Genomic DNA, 14,265 nt, shown 5'->3' with positions numbered 1-14,265 from the left:
TGCATTCATAAGTTCAATTTGTTCATAAATCCAACAAAGTTAGCCCAATTACCCAATGAACTCAACCGGCTATATAGTACTGTATTGTAACGGGTTTTAATACTTTTCATGCAAATAATACATACAGATCAAACAAATAATAAAACATGTTTAATCTTTCAGGGCAGTCCCTTGAAAAGTACAGTAGTACAGTAAAACAGCTGGCATACAAGGGCTGGCACTGCAGGAAAGGCGAGAAGAGTACTGACTGGAGGAGGGAGGTGGCAGACTTGAAGGATCATCAATAGGAGATGGAAGACAAGCTGCAGCGTCACTCATGCCTGACCTTCGTGAAAGGCACATTCACATCTTTGCAAGTTTGAAACTAGAAGGTTTGTAGGCAGGGGACTTACTGTACTACCTATTTCATAGTGGCTTTAAGCAGATTAAATGGGTTAAGACTTGCAAAAGACTTAAAACAATGTTTGACACACGTGATCACTCAATAAGTGTTAGCTCTTTATGTGTCCAGGGGCTTCAAGTCCCCAGAGCTTTAATTTTCTCTGAGTTCTTTCAGGGGCAGAGGACTTTAGATTTAACCTACCCCTCTGGTCCCTGATGAAACATAACTTTATAGTATGCCATTGCTTCCAAGCAGTTTTTACCCACGAGTTCAGGTGATTTTAACTATATAAGTTGGTGCTCAATAAATATCTGATTGGATGAAAGCAGAAATTATAGAGACTGAGTTACAGAGAGAACTAAACCTTGCCCAAGGTCACCTCGGGAGATGGCAGTACAGTCTAGGCTTTCTGATAAAGGATTAGTGTTCTTGCCCTTGCCCTCCCTCCCTACCAGAGGTTCTATCCCCTGACCATCCTGTTCCGGGGTCTCCATCCCCCACTCACCTCTGCTGGGCTGTCTCTCCTCTCGCTTGAACTGTCTCTAATTCCAGTAAGCTCAAAATTCACTGGTCATACAGAAAGCATTTTATCTGCCCTTGCACATGCAAATTCTTTCCAAGGGGATTTCTTGGTGTCCGGCTCCACCCTAGCCCACATGGCCATAAACACTCGTGTGTCTACAGCCTGGCCCCAGGGATTCCAGAAATAACAGCAGGGCCCTCCATCAGAACGCTGGAACATAGTAAGGCATTTCTGCACTAAGACACAAGCCCTTTCCAGCCCAGGCCTCTCCTGTCTGTCAAAGCACAAAGCAACCTTTACAAGTCAGGATAGGGAGGGGCAGCTAGGAGGGAGTTTAGATTTCCCGAAAGTTCGCACCTTCTCCTGCTATCTGTCAGTGCTCAGATATTCCATTCTAGAGAGTCTCCAGATCTGCTTCTAAGACCTCCACTTAGAATGTGAAATTCTTTCTTGGCTGTAGCATTCTTTGCTCTCAATGATCTATTTTCCCTTGGACGTGCTGGAACTGGAATCATGGCAGCGTGAGCTCAGATGGCACAAAGACCACTTTCCAGACACACAGGACAGCCACCTTATTTGGAGTCTGGCACTGGGAACATTCCGGAGAGAAGGGAGTGGCTGGAGGGGAGTGCCCAGTTTAAAGGGAAGGGAAAGGGCTGGCGATGACCCTGAATAGAAGCCAACTGAGGCGATCGCTCTCATTTCAGAAGAGTGTTCACAAGGGAAAGTCAGCAGTCAACATCTAGGGAGAGAAGTTTAGCTTTTTCATTGCCCTCTCAAAAATAATACCAGAAGATAAAAAGCGTGTACATGTAAGACAGCAGTGATGTGAAAAATAAGTATTTAAATGCGTGACCTGGAAAGTATGGAAAGAAATATAAAAACAGTTGCTTTGTGGGGGGGCGGGGGGAGGATTAAATGTATGTTTTTCTCCCAATTATCCCTAAGGTCATCTCCCACTTTAAAGAAAATCATAATATCTGACATTGCCTGGACTTTTTTGGGGGGGTATTTTCCAAGGGAATTTCAGGTTTTATGTGCCCGTCTGAAAACGAATGCATCGTGTAAAACCCAAGCTTATGCCACTTTCTCCAGGAACTAATTCCTCTTTAACGGGGATGGGATTATTTCTAATTCACGGTCCCCATCGCAACGTCATTAAAGGCTGGGTTCAGTGTCTTGAGCTCCAAACCTTTGTCACGAATAGGAAGGTGGAGGGAAGACAGGAGCTTGGGGTAACAAAACAGCCGATGGTGTCACCCTCCCAGGCCCGACCTCACCCGGGCCGATGAGAGCCGCAGCTGCATGAGGAACTCACAAGATGCAGTGAACCGTCTGCAACGCCGCTGCAGCAGGAGAACCCGGCCACCGCAGGAGAGGTCGTGCGAGCCTCCCGCTCCCGTGCCGCGCCCACGAGGGCCGGGGGTGGCGAGGAGGATGAGGGGCGTTGGTAACAGCATTGCCATGGTAACAGTGACGTCCTTTTACCCTGGATCTAATTGGAGGAAACCCCGTGGCCGAAGCCGCAGCCTGCCGGCCAACCGAACTTGCCCAAGCCGACCCACCCTCCTAGCCTCCCCTTCCCCCCTCCCGCCCCGCCCCCTTATCACCCCCTCCCGTTTCCGCGCGCTCAGTCCTCATTGGCCAGAGGCGGGGAGGGAGGCGGAACTCTCAGGAACATCTCGGCGCGCCATTGGCAGGGGTGGGCGGCCGCGAGGGGCCGGGTCGCGCGGCGGCCCCGCCTCTCGGCTCCGAGGTAGGCTGAGACGGGAGGGTCCTCGGCTAAAGCCAGAAGAGGGATCCAAGTGGTGGGACTCGCGCCGCGGCCGCGGAGACGTGAAGGTGAGCGCCGTGTTTGCCCCGGTGCGCGGGGCCTTGGCGGGGGGTGGGAAATCCCTCCTCGGGGGTCCGGGCGGGTCTGCGAATCCGGTGGGAGGCCTTCCCCGGGGTTGGGGGGCAGGGGGGAGAGCGGCCGGCCTCGACGCCCGCCCTTCCTCAGGGACAGGCTCCGGTGGGAAGGTGCGGGCCAACGGCCGCTTCCATCTTGGGCCCCGGGCGGGCGCGGGAGCGGCCCTTCCTCGTCACTCCCGCCTCACCTTACCTCAGCTTCTCCTCACGGCGCGCGGCCAGGCTCGGCGGGCGTCCCCCCCCCTTCCCCTGGGCCCTCCCGGGCGCCCCGCGGTGGGGGGAGCGTGGGCGGGGGGAGGGAAATTCAACTGGGCCGAGCGCGCGGGGACGGACAAAAGGGGCGGGCGGCGGGTCGCATTGTCTGACGGCGCCGCCCCCGCCCTCCTGCCCCCCCACCCCCGGCGCCCGTCCTCAGGCCTCCTCGCCGCGCCCCCCCTCCCCCCGCCAGCCCCCCGGGTCCGCGCTCGACCTCGCAGTCCGCCCCCCCGGCCCCCATGGAGAAGACGGAGCTGATCCAGAAGGCCAAGCTGGCCGAGCAGGCCGAGCGCTACGACGACATGGCCACCTGCATGAAGGCCGTGACGGAGCAGGGCGCCGAGCTGTCCAACGAGGAGCGCAACCTGCTGTCGGTGGCCTACAAGAACGTGGTCGGGGGCCGCCGGTCCGCCTGGAGGGTCATCTCTAGCATCGAGCAGAAGACCGACACCTCGGACAAGAAGTTGCAGCTGATCAAGGACTACCGGGAGAAAGTGGAGTCCGAGCTGAGGTCCATCTGCACCACGGTCCTGGTGAGTCCCGCGGACCCTCTCCGGGTGCAGGGAGAAGTTGGGGGCACGGGGGGCGGCGACGGCGGCCCCCCCTCCTCTCCCGCTTTGTGTGAGCCCCTCCCTTGGGACGTTCATGGCAACGGAATGCGGGCAGGGGCTTGCCTGATGGTCTGCCGCCGTGTTTGAGGTGGTTAGCTTTGGCCTCTTTCATGTGTCACTTCAGTTCTTGAGATCAAGAAGCTTTTTTCCCTCCCCCACCCTTCCCTCTCTAGTGGTAAGTAGATCTTTCCTAGATAGTGGGTTGGTGCATTTCAGTTTTTGAGATCAAGAAGCTTCCCCCTCCTCCCCCCTCCCCTCCCCAGCAGTGGTAAGTAGATCTTTTCCTAGATAGTGGGTTGGTGCATTTCAGTTCTTAAGATCAAGAAGCATTTTTTTCCCCCTCCCCAGTGGTAAGTAGATCTTTCCTAGATAGTAGGTTGCTCCACACCAAATAACTTTGAAACGTGCGAGTAGGTTGATACCAGACTGAAACTCGTTCCTCAGCTTACAGAGGTGATCTGGGAACCCTTCTTCACATGTATGTAATCAATTCATCGGCTCAGGCTTCCGTGAAAAGAAAGTGCTGGCCCCTTTTGGATAGTGACAGTATAATTCGGTTCTCCTCCCAAACCTATGAATAATGCAAATTTACTTCGAAAACCTGAATAGATTGTTCTTTTTTAAAGTAGAGTAGCTGTTGAGCTTTTTCCTCCTTAAAAACGGGGAAGGGGGAGAGTTTGGTAAATGTGGAAAAGGCACAGCTAAATAAAAAGAGTGAAGTATCCTGGTGAATTTCAGTACGCGATAACGTTTGCTTGCTGCTACATAGCTACGCTTAAACTCTGAGGTGTTGAAATGAATTCCTATCTGGCTTAGAGCAAGCGGGGAAAGCTGTCCAGGTTTTGAACTGTCTGGTCTTAGCAAGGGTGGCTTTTGGGTGGAGTAGGGTGACTGCTATGATTCACGCTTATTACTGAGAGAGAACATTTTTAGCTTTGTCATTGTATGGATCTTGTGATTAGTAAGGTAAGGTTTTAAAATTTCAGTAGCAGCATTGTATCCCAGAATGTTTTTAAGGGTGCTAATAAAATACGAAATATCTGATGTCTTTACCTGTTTTCAATGCCACTTTTACAAGAGAGCTACTAAATTTTGATGTGTTACACATGTTTTAGGTGGGCTTTGAAAGACACATCTTGTAGATTGGTGATTTTTCAAGAGGGACTAGAGGGGAAAATGCCTCTTGCCCTCCCAACCTTTTTTCCTTGTTGCATAGATTCGTGGGGCACCTTTTTTTTTTTTCTTTCACGTCCTTTTCCAGTACAAATAATAGGCGATCTGAACAAAATCAGGCTGATGGAGATAGCTGGTAAAGGGGGAAAGGAAGCAATGCAGCGAGTATGTACAAAGTGGAGAAAACCATACTGAGATTTTTTGCTTTATGAAAGTCGTATGTTCATCTCTGTCTTACACTCCTTGCTTAGTGTAGAGGAGGCATGTAGGATTTTTAAACTGAATGCTTGTATTAAAAAAAATTTGCCAACTTAAGAAAGTGATTGTAGACTTCAGTAGCATGTGGTAGCAGTTGTTGGCAACATCCATCATGTCATCAAGGAAGACTGTAAGAAATCCCTCTGTTAACAAGAAGCTTTTCTGTACAGGTGTTACTTTGGGGTGCTCTCACAGCATATTTCAGTCTCTTGTTCTGTGCTGTTACTTCTTTGCGGTTTGTTACTTACCCTGCACCAATTCAGAATGACCACAGAATTTTTGCTGTTCTCTAGCAAGTTAACTGGGAATACATGTTTTATTTCCTGGCTCCTGTAAATTTTAGTTTTTATGATGGCTTAAGTGGAGGTGACTTTGCTTAGTTGATAAGTGACTTGAAAGAGAAACCAAGAAGATCGTTTCAATGGCCAGATCCCCTGAAATTAGGACAGTTTTTTTTGTTTCTGTTTTTTAAACTAAGTGAAATAGAAGGGTTCAGACGCCAGGGTATAAATAAAACATTTTTTTTTAGTAAAATGCTTAAGAAACCAATTGTGACTTAATGGCCAACTTACAGAAAAATCCCGAGAAAGCCCATCTTCAAGTTGGCTGTGTTTGAGAGCTTAGCATGTACAAGGCACTGTGCTAAGCAACAAGGGAAGAATAAAGCTGAGAACCGGAGATTTTGTCCTCCAGTAATATATAAAAAGGAGTGCATGTGAAAATACTCAAATATAGATATGTAATTCCCAGAAGACAGTTCTGAACAAAGTGCTCTGTCGTTTGAAGGAAGCAGAAACCTCAGGAAAGGCTTTACAAGGAGTGGCTTTTGGAATGAGCGTCGGAGGAGGAGGATGGGAATGGGGGTGTCAATATTTCAGGCAGAAGGAATATACATGATCAGCCTTATTCATGGAAAAAGGTTTGTGTGAAGAGCAGGATATGTGTAGAGCTGTTGTAGTAGAAAAGCCTGTAAGAGGGTAGGAACTATGTAAGAGAATGTCAGAGGGAATTTTCCTTATTTGATTGACAGTGGGAAGATTTTTGAGTAATGTGTAGGTGGCAGCATCTAGAATTCATAGTTTGGGTGCTAATTAACAGTTTGTAATCTGAACTGATAGATAAGAAAGCGGTTGGTTAGTGAACAAGTATGATGATTGGTAAATTAGTGATTTAATTATCAAAATAATGGGGAAAGAAAAATGAAATCTAAAATTGCTGAACAGGAGTGCTAAGATTAGGTTTTCTCTTTTTGCCTCCCTCTGGTAAACAGGAAGAGGAATTTGGTGTGGAGGAAGTAGATGACACTGACGTGTTATAGAAGGCTAGTAGTAAAAGAGTAACATAGAAGATAGGCAGGATTTTGGTCATAAGTAGAGATTTTCAGCCTTTTCTTTCTCTCTGATAGAGTAAGTTTGGGGTGGAATTATTTGGACTATTAACTCAAAATGAACATGGTGGGAAACTCTCAACCTGTTTGATAATCAGTGTATTGAGAGAGGATATTGAATTGTGGAGGCAGTAAAAAATGTTGAAATCCAAGTAATCTAAAGAGCAAATGAAATAATGGGACCAAATGGTTCTTTGTAGAATCTAAGAGAAGTTAGGGAGGAAACTGTCACCAAGTTTTCTTTGTCATTTGTGAAACCAGAGAGTTGGGCTAAAATTTCTGTCTCTTCTAATTCTGATACTCTGGGACTATTAAAGTTACATGCTCCCAGTCATTCCACCTATGCTCTGACTTCCAACTCTAAAATGAGTAATTTTTATAGTCCAGGTTGAAGAATATGTTCAATGTTAAAAACAACTTTGTATAGCACAGGGAACTATATTCAATATTCTGTGATAAACCATAATGGAAAAGGACATGGAAAAAGAATGTATGTGTATATCTGTAACTAAGTCACTTTGCTGTAAGCAGTAATTAACACAACATTTTAATTCAACTTTACTTCAATAAAGAAATAAAACAACATATACAGTCCAAAAAAAGAAAAATGTTGAAAAGCTGACGACTTCAGTGACATACCTTTAGGAAGAGGTGATGAAAAAGTCATTGGTGATCCTAGTAAGAAATGCTGAAAATGGTAAAGTTCAAGTAAAAGTGATTAATAAGTTGTATGACAGCGAAGCAGTGGTTAAAAAATTGAATAAGGTGTTCAGAACTTCGGTGTGAGGTAAGGACAAATTGAAGAAACCAAAGGGGTATACAGAGCCCTTCTGGGACTTGGGAACAAACATCATGTACAAAGTCCATGACCTTGGAGTAAGAACAGGACACTTAAGTGAATGCAGTATACAAGGTAACCTCTGTCTTAACCCCGTGTTGTCCTTCTGTGTTGATGGTCTTTTATTAGACTGATTTCAGTAGATTACTTCAGTATAATGTTTAAACAATTTCAGGAGTTAAGGTCTGTGTACTTATTTTTAAAGTAAGAATCATTTAAAATGTATAGAAACTGGAAGTTGTCTCTGTTGGTATGTAAAAGCCCTATTATCTTAGTTCCATAATACATTTGAATTTGGTTGTGTTCTAAATGAATGTCTTATAGAAAATGTGTCTAGTGCTAGTTATTATTTTGAAGTAAGAAACCAGTATGTTCTTGATAGTGAGTCTTAACGTTAGCTTTCTGACATGATTGAAAAATCATGGGCTCTGGAGTCAAGACTGACTGTTTTAGGATCACTGCTCTGTAACCTTGTAATTTTGCGATTCTAGGCAAGTTTCTTTCAGCCTCTGTTTCTTTATGAATTGGTGAAGATGATGCTTGTCTTTATAGGCTTGTAGTTAAGATAATAGGTGATAGCTGACATTTACAGGGCTTTTACTATATGCCAAGCACTGCTTTAAGAACTTGATATACCCACTGTGTTAAGAAAACAGGGACATGAGGAAGTTAAGTAACTTGGTCAATGTCACAGAACTGAGTTTGGAAGAGCAAGGAATCCAGGTGGTGTGACTCCAGATGAAATTGTGTGAAATACATTTAGCTCTAAATAACATAGTAACTGACTAAAAGATCAGTGTTTTGAGGAATTGGTACAGTTTGATAAATGTAAGTTAGGAGGGAGGGAGGGTAGATCTGTCGTGGACAAAACTCACCTGATCTGTAATTTTGATGCCCTCCTCAATAAAGTGCGATAACATTTTAAAACTTGACTTTTGCATTTTTTGTCCTTAAAAATGTAAGCTCCTTGAAGCTAAGAGTTCTTTCTGAAGAATGAAACGGAGTGGAATATTGTATATACGGACATATAAGGCTTGATCAGTGGTTCTCAGGTGAATTTACCCACCAGGGGACATTTGGCAAGTTCTGGAGATAGTGTTTTTGGTTGTCAAGACTAGGGTGGGAGTGAGTTTTTTTGGTTGTCAAGACTGAGGTGGGAGTGAGGAGGTGCTACTAACATACTGTGAATAGAAGCAGATCATCACTTAATGCATAGGAGAATCAGTCCCCTGCAAATGACAGTAATGCTTAGGTTGAGGAACTCTGGGTTAGGTCATAAATAAAGCAGGCAGTATAAAGTTGTATTGAATTGTATGACACCTGTCCTTTAGGTTCTTACTAATATATTGGCATCTTGTCAGAACCCTTTGTCTAAGATCTCAGTTATTTTTTATTTCTTTGTCACTCTGTGTTTATGCTGTTTAACTCTACAGTTCACCTTTCTGGCAGTTACTCAGGGGACTCTGTAATTTCAAAGTTCCACCTTAGGGTTACCTCTAAGGCCTTGAGCTTTTTTTTTTTTTTTTTTTTAAGGGAAAAAAAAAATCCCAAAATGCTAACCTTGGCACAGAGAAAAAGAATCCAACTGAAATTATAGTGAAACCTATTTAGAAAGTGGCAGTTAAAATTGATGAGTGGCAAGTATTTCCCTCCCCTTCATAACTGCCATTAATAGTTCGGCATATGTGGTTCTAGATGTAAACCCTGTAGTCTGTTTATTTGGATGTTGTGTAATTATACTAATGCCCTATTGAACATTTAGATTGTAAACAATTTTTCTCTTACAGACAACACTGAGAAGAATCCTTGTTGCATGCTTTATGCAAGAGTTTACTTAGTTAAGTTTTTGGAAATGAAATTTCCAGTTTTTTTCCAGATAGCCCTCTGAAAAGATTATGATTATGAGTGTTGATACTGTCATCAGCTGTTGTTGAGTATCGCCATTTCCCCTATGCTCTCCAGCACAGATAGTTGTTTGAGGTTAACAAAAATCTAGTTACTGAAAGGGTTGAAATTTTACCTCCTTGTTCACCTCCGAAGGATGTATTGAGGACTATCTTTGTTCTCACAAAGGGCTAGTTATCAGACTTTTTTTTAAAGTCTCATGTACGGTTTCACATGCTACGATAAACCTAGACCAGCGTATTAAAAAGCAGAGACATCACTTTGCTGACAAACGTCCATCTAGTCAAAGCTATGATTTTCCCAGTAGTCATGTATGAATGTGAGAGTTGGACCATTAAGAAGGTTGAGGGCCGAAGAATTCATGCTTTTGAATTGTGGCGCTGGAGAAGACTCTTAAGAGACCTTTGGACAACAAAGGAGATCAAACCCACTAATCGTAAAGAAATCAACCCTGAATATTCATTGAAAGGACTGATGCTGAAGCTCCAATACTTTGGCCATGTGATATGAAGGGCTGACTCTTTGAAAAAGACACTGATGCGGAGCAAGATTGAAGGCAAGAGGAGAATGGGGGCGACACAGGATGAGATGGTTGGATGGCATCACTGGCTCAATGGACATGAGTTTGATCTAACTTAGGGAGATAGTGAAGGACAGGGAAGCCTGGCGTGCAACAGTTAGTGGGGTCACAAAGAGTGGAACATCACTTAGCAACTGAACACCACCACCAGTTTCACTTATAAAATGATACCATGTCATGGGATTAGGTAATTCATGGTGCTTGAAAATTGGGAAATCTGCTTGATCATATTGATGTTTATTTCTTTATGATATTTATCAATTCCAGTTTAGCACTAGTCTTTCAGAGTAACAGCAGAAGGTATCTCTGTACCATTGATTATCTAGGTATCAAGGAGGGATGGTAGAGAAACATTTGAAAGATGTGAAAAGAAGAAAAATTATAGTTTATCCATTTCTACTTTAATAATTAAACACGTAAACCATGGGTAAATCAAATGAAGGTTTCTTGATTATTTCATAATAAATAATTTGACCAGATTATAAACATTGTTTACATATTGAAGTATTTAAAAACACAATGATGGTATCTACAACTTCAAAATAGTAGGATGGGGTTAAGGTGAAACAGGGGTGTGTGCGAATTAATATAGTAGCAGCTGGCTTTAATGCGAACTCATCATGCTGTTCTCTCCTTGTATATGTTTGAGATTTTCCATGATTAAAAGGTTTTCTCCCCTAGAAATTTTCCACTCTTAGGTTTTTATACAAGAGAAAAGCCCTGTACAGGAATGACCATAGCAGCTTTATTCTAAGATCAGAAAACTGAAAACAGTCCATTATTAGGAAAATCAATTAACTGTGGTATATTCATAGAGTACTTAGCAGTAAAAAGGACTGGACTATTGATACATACTGTAATATAGGTGAATTTCAAAAACATGCTAAGTGAAAAAGTACATAATGTCATTCTAGTTATATGAAATTCTAGAACAAGCACAAGTAGTCTCTGGGTGAAAAATCAAAAGAGTGGGGACCTCAGGGGATGGAGGAACTTTCTGTGGTGATTGTAACGGTCTTTGTGCTAATACAGATTTGAGTTACACATGTGTATGCATTTGTGGAAACTTGGCAAGTATGTGCTTAATGTTTGTACATTTCGTTGTATGTAAATTTTTACTTCAAAAGAAAATAAACATTGGTTAGTGACAATCATGTACTGATATCTTCAGTTTACACAAAAACTGATAGAATTGGATAGATACATCATAAAGCAATTTTGTCAAAGGTTAATCGTAAGATATGGGTAGTGGTTTAGTAGGTGCTCACTGTTGCCATATGTTAGCGGTATAATATTCTACACTGCTGTGGTTGAATGCCTTTAATACTTACTGCAAAAAACAAAACAAAACCCCAAAACAGTGAAGCCCATGTCTTGTTGACCACAAGATAGGAGAACTTATGGAAAGGTATTGCTGTCCATTTAGAAGATTGGACTGATAGACTCGGCACCGTTGCTTTTGCTTTTATTTGGTGGTAAGTGCTAAGTAGATTAATGGAGGTAAAGAATGCAATGGAAGACTTAGGTAATTGACTATGCTCTGGGGCAGTGGTTCTCAAACTTCTTGGTTTTAAGACCCCTTTGCACAAACTTAAAAATATTGTGGAACAGCAACAACTGAAAATTGTGGAACCTAAAAGATTTTGTTGGTGTAGAATATACCTATAGATATTTACATTATTAAAAATTTAAACTGAAGATTTTAGAACTCATTTTAGAATAATAAACACATTAGAAATTAATGTTACTTTTTTTTTTTTTCAATTGTGGTAAAATATACCTGATGTTGCTTCCCTTGTGCCTCAGACAGTAGAGAGTCTGCCTGCAATGCGGGAGACCTGGGTTCAATCCCTGGGTCAGGAAGATCCCCTGGAGAAGGAAATGGCAACCCACTCCAGTACTCCTGCCTGGAAAATCCATGGATGGAGGAACCTGGCAGGCTACAGTCCATGGGGTCACAAAGAGTTGGACACAACTGAGCGATTTCACTTACACGTGATGTCAGATTTACCATTTTAAGCATGCAGTTCTGTGACATTAAGTACATTCGGTTTGTTGTACAGTCATCACCAGCATTTCAGATCTTCTTCATCTTCTCCAGATGAAACTCGACCCATTAAACACTAACTCCGTATTCTCCCATCCCAGGAACCACCATTTTACTTTGTCTGAATTTGACAGCTCTAGATATGTCATATAAGTGTAATGATAACATTTTTTTAAAATAAAACTGAGAATAGTGGCATTGTTTTATTTGTTATATCACACCTTTTGTAGCTTGTGGAAAACTCCACTTGTGAAAGCATGACAGTAAAAGAGCAAATAGTATCTTAGTCTGTATTATGAAAGCGGTTTGTGCTTGTGCCCCAACACTCAAAAAAATGGGGGGAGGGATCGGAGTTCTCAGAAAAAAGCAGAGACATTACTTTGCTGACAAAGGTCCGTCTAGTTAAAGCTGTGGTTTTCCCAGTAGTGATGTATGGATGTTGGATCATAAAGAAGACTGAACACCAAAGAATTGATGCATTTGAGCTGTGGTGTTGGAGAAGATTCTTGAGAGTCCCTTGGATGGCAAGATCAAACCAGTCAATCCTAAAGGAAATCAGTCCTGAATATTCATTGGTAGGACTGATGCTGAAGCTAAAGCTCCAATGCTTTGGCCACCTGATGGGAAGAACTGACTCACTGGAAAAGACCTTGATGCTGGGAAAGATTGAAGGCAGGAGGAGAAGGGGACAACAGGATGAGATGGTTGGATGGCATCACTGACTGGATAGACATGAGTTTGAGCAAGCTCCCGAAGTTGGTGATGGACAGGGAAGCCTGGCATGCTGCAGTCCATGGGGTCACAAACAGTCGGATACGACTGAGCGACTGAACAACAACAGAGGAATTCTCAGAACACACTTCGAAAATTGCTGCTCTTGGATCATTTTGTGGATTGAGCAGGTTTCTGAGTAGTTGTAATTATGTGGTGATAATGAAATTTGTGAAACCTTCCCCTCCTTTCTCATTGCCGAGTCCCTCTACCCCCCAAATTATTCTAGGAGTATAGATTTGGAGACCAGAAAAATCAGAGACTTGAAAATAAAGAAAAGTTTATTTTAGGTATTGGGTAAGAAAGAATCCCTGGTTAATTCCTGAAAAACTTACTTAAGAACTAGTATGTTGGAATGGCTTCTGCTTCCTTACGTTAGAATGGTTAAGGAAGGTTAATCTGATTTCACTCCCTAGTACCCAGCCTAGAAGCTGAGTTGGCATGAATGAAATTTGTAGATAATGGCTTTTGGAGCTGGTTGCCTTTAAGTTTGAAAGTTAGACAGCTCTTGGAGACAGGAAGTCAGGTTAGCTGTTAGCCAGCGTTGGTTGAAGCATTTTAATGAAACTTGTCTTTTGCACAGATCTTGACTATACATTTACATTCTTTCCATCCATAGGAACAGCATTTTCCATGATTTCTTTTGTCTGCTGCCTGTTTTGCTCCAGATGGATTTGGCATAGTGTGGTGCTAAATATATGTTGTAAAGTATCCTCAGTTAAATTACTGCCTTAAAGCTTTGAACATCCGCCTATATGTTTGCTGCAAGCTTTACTTAGAGAAACAGTGGTGTGGAGGGTGAGAACATGACAGTAATGACCCGTGTAAATTTAATCTTAATGCTTGTTAAGCATTAAATGCTTAATACTTATTAATCTTAAGGCTTTATTCTTAAAGGACAGTTTTAGATTTGTCTTTGTAAATGTCAGGATGATTGTGGGAAATAAGTGGGAAAGTATGTGAAAATGCTTTAAAACTGTAATGATAACTGATTTTTAAATCAGACTTCATATTGTTATTTATCTAGAATATTTAGTAGTCCCATTTTCCTTCTTGTTTCCTCCTTGCTCATTCCACCAGACATTATTTGAACACAGCTCAGAAAAGCTTCACTCTTTTAAAAACTATAGTATTAGACACCTGCAATTAAACATACGTATTAGGTGTTCCAGTCTTTCAACCTGGTACTATTTCCAAGTATTTGGCAATGTGTTTTCTTAGGCTTTCAGTGCTCATGTTGCCCTCTCAGGATTCTGATGGACTAGTAAAGAGGTTAGAAAGGTTATCGTAAGGGTTTATGCATTTTTGATCAGAAAATACTCTAGATTATTTGGGTACTGATTGCAGAGACCAAGTATTTGATTCTTGATGAAAATTTTAATTTTTAAAAAAATTAAAGATTTTAATTAATTTTAGCTTTTAATACATTTGAAAAAATTGCATAATATTTAAACATCCAGGGACTGACATTGGAAATGGGAAATGGTGTATACTGAAGTGACTTTATGTTCCTAAAAAATTGAGATGGGAGTCTTTATCAAACTACTGGTGGTCCCCTGAAAATTTTTATTTCCTCCTCACCTTTCTCGTAGTTGTTAAGATATTTAGAGTAGAGAAAAAAAACTTG

The 14,265-nt window shown here is 42.4% G+C and overlaps 1 protein-coding gene and 1 long non-coding RNA gene across 3 annotated transcripts in view; one reads left to right on the top strand and one right to left on the bottom strand.

Annotated features, from left to right (window-relative positions):
- Positions 1-77: 77 nt before the first annotated feature.
- On the bottom strand, positions 78-3,259 carry LOC145503609 (uncharacterized). Its single transcript, XR_014051590.1, has 3 exons — positions 3,007-3,259; positions 2,224-2,400; positions 78-1,647 (listed from the first exon to the last, which is right to left on the bottom strand). It is a non-coding gene; the product is annotated as an uncharacterized LOC145503609 (long non-coding RNA).
- Positions 2,669-14,265, top strand: part of YWHAQ (tyrosine 3-monooxygenase/tryptophan 5-monooxygenase activation protein theta) — a 30,563-nt gene continuing 18,966 nt past the window's right edge. The window contains exons 1-2 of one of the 2 annotated variants that reach the window (XM_081483515.1): positions 2,669-2,747; positions 3,262-3,601. In XM_081483515.1, the coding sequence (XP_081339641.1) occupies positions 3,308-3,601 (294 nt within the window). In that variant the 5' untranslated portion in view covers positions 2,669-2,747; positions 3,262-3,307. Of the gene's footprint in view, positions 2,748-3,228; positions 3,602-14,265 lie in introns of both variants that reach the window. The other variant, XM_081483514.1, reaches the window with a different exon arrangement.

Source organism: Giraffa tippelskirchi, chromosome 4 (assembly GCF_054371585.1).
Source record: "Giraffa tippelskirchi isolate mGirTip1 chromosome 4, T2T-mGirTip1v1.2.pri, whole genome shotgun sequence".
In the NCBI taxonomy this organism is placed as follows: Eukaryota; Metazoa; Chordata; class Mammalia; order Artiodactyla; family Giraffidae; genus Giraffa; species Giraffa tippelskirchi.
The sequence above is the reverse complement of the archived record's forward strand: the minus strand, read 5'-3'. Positions and strand labels throughout refer to the sequence as shown.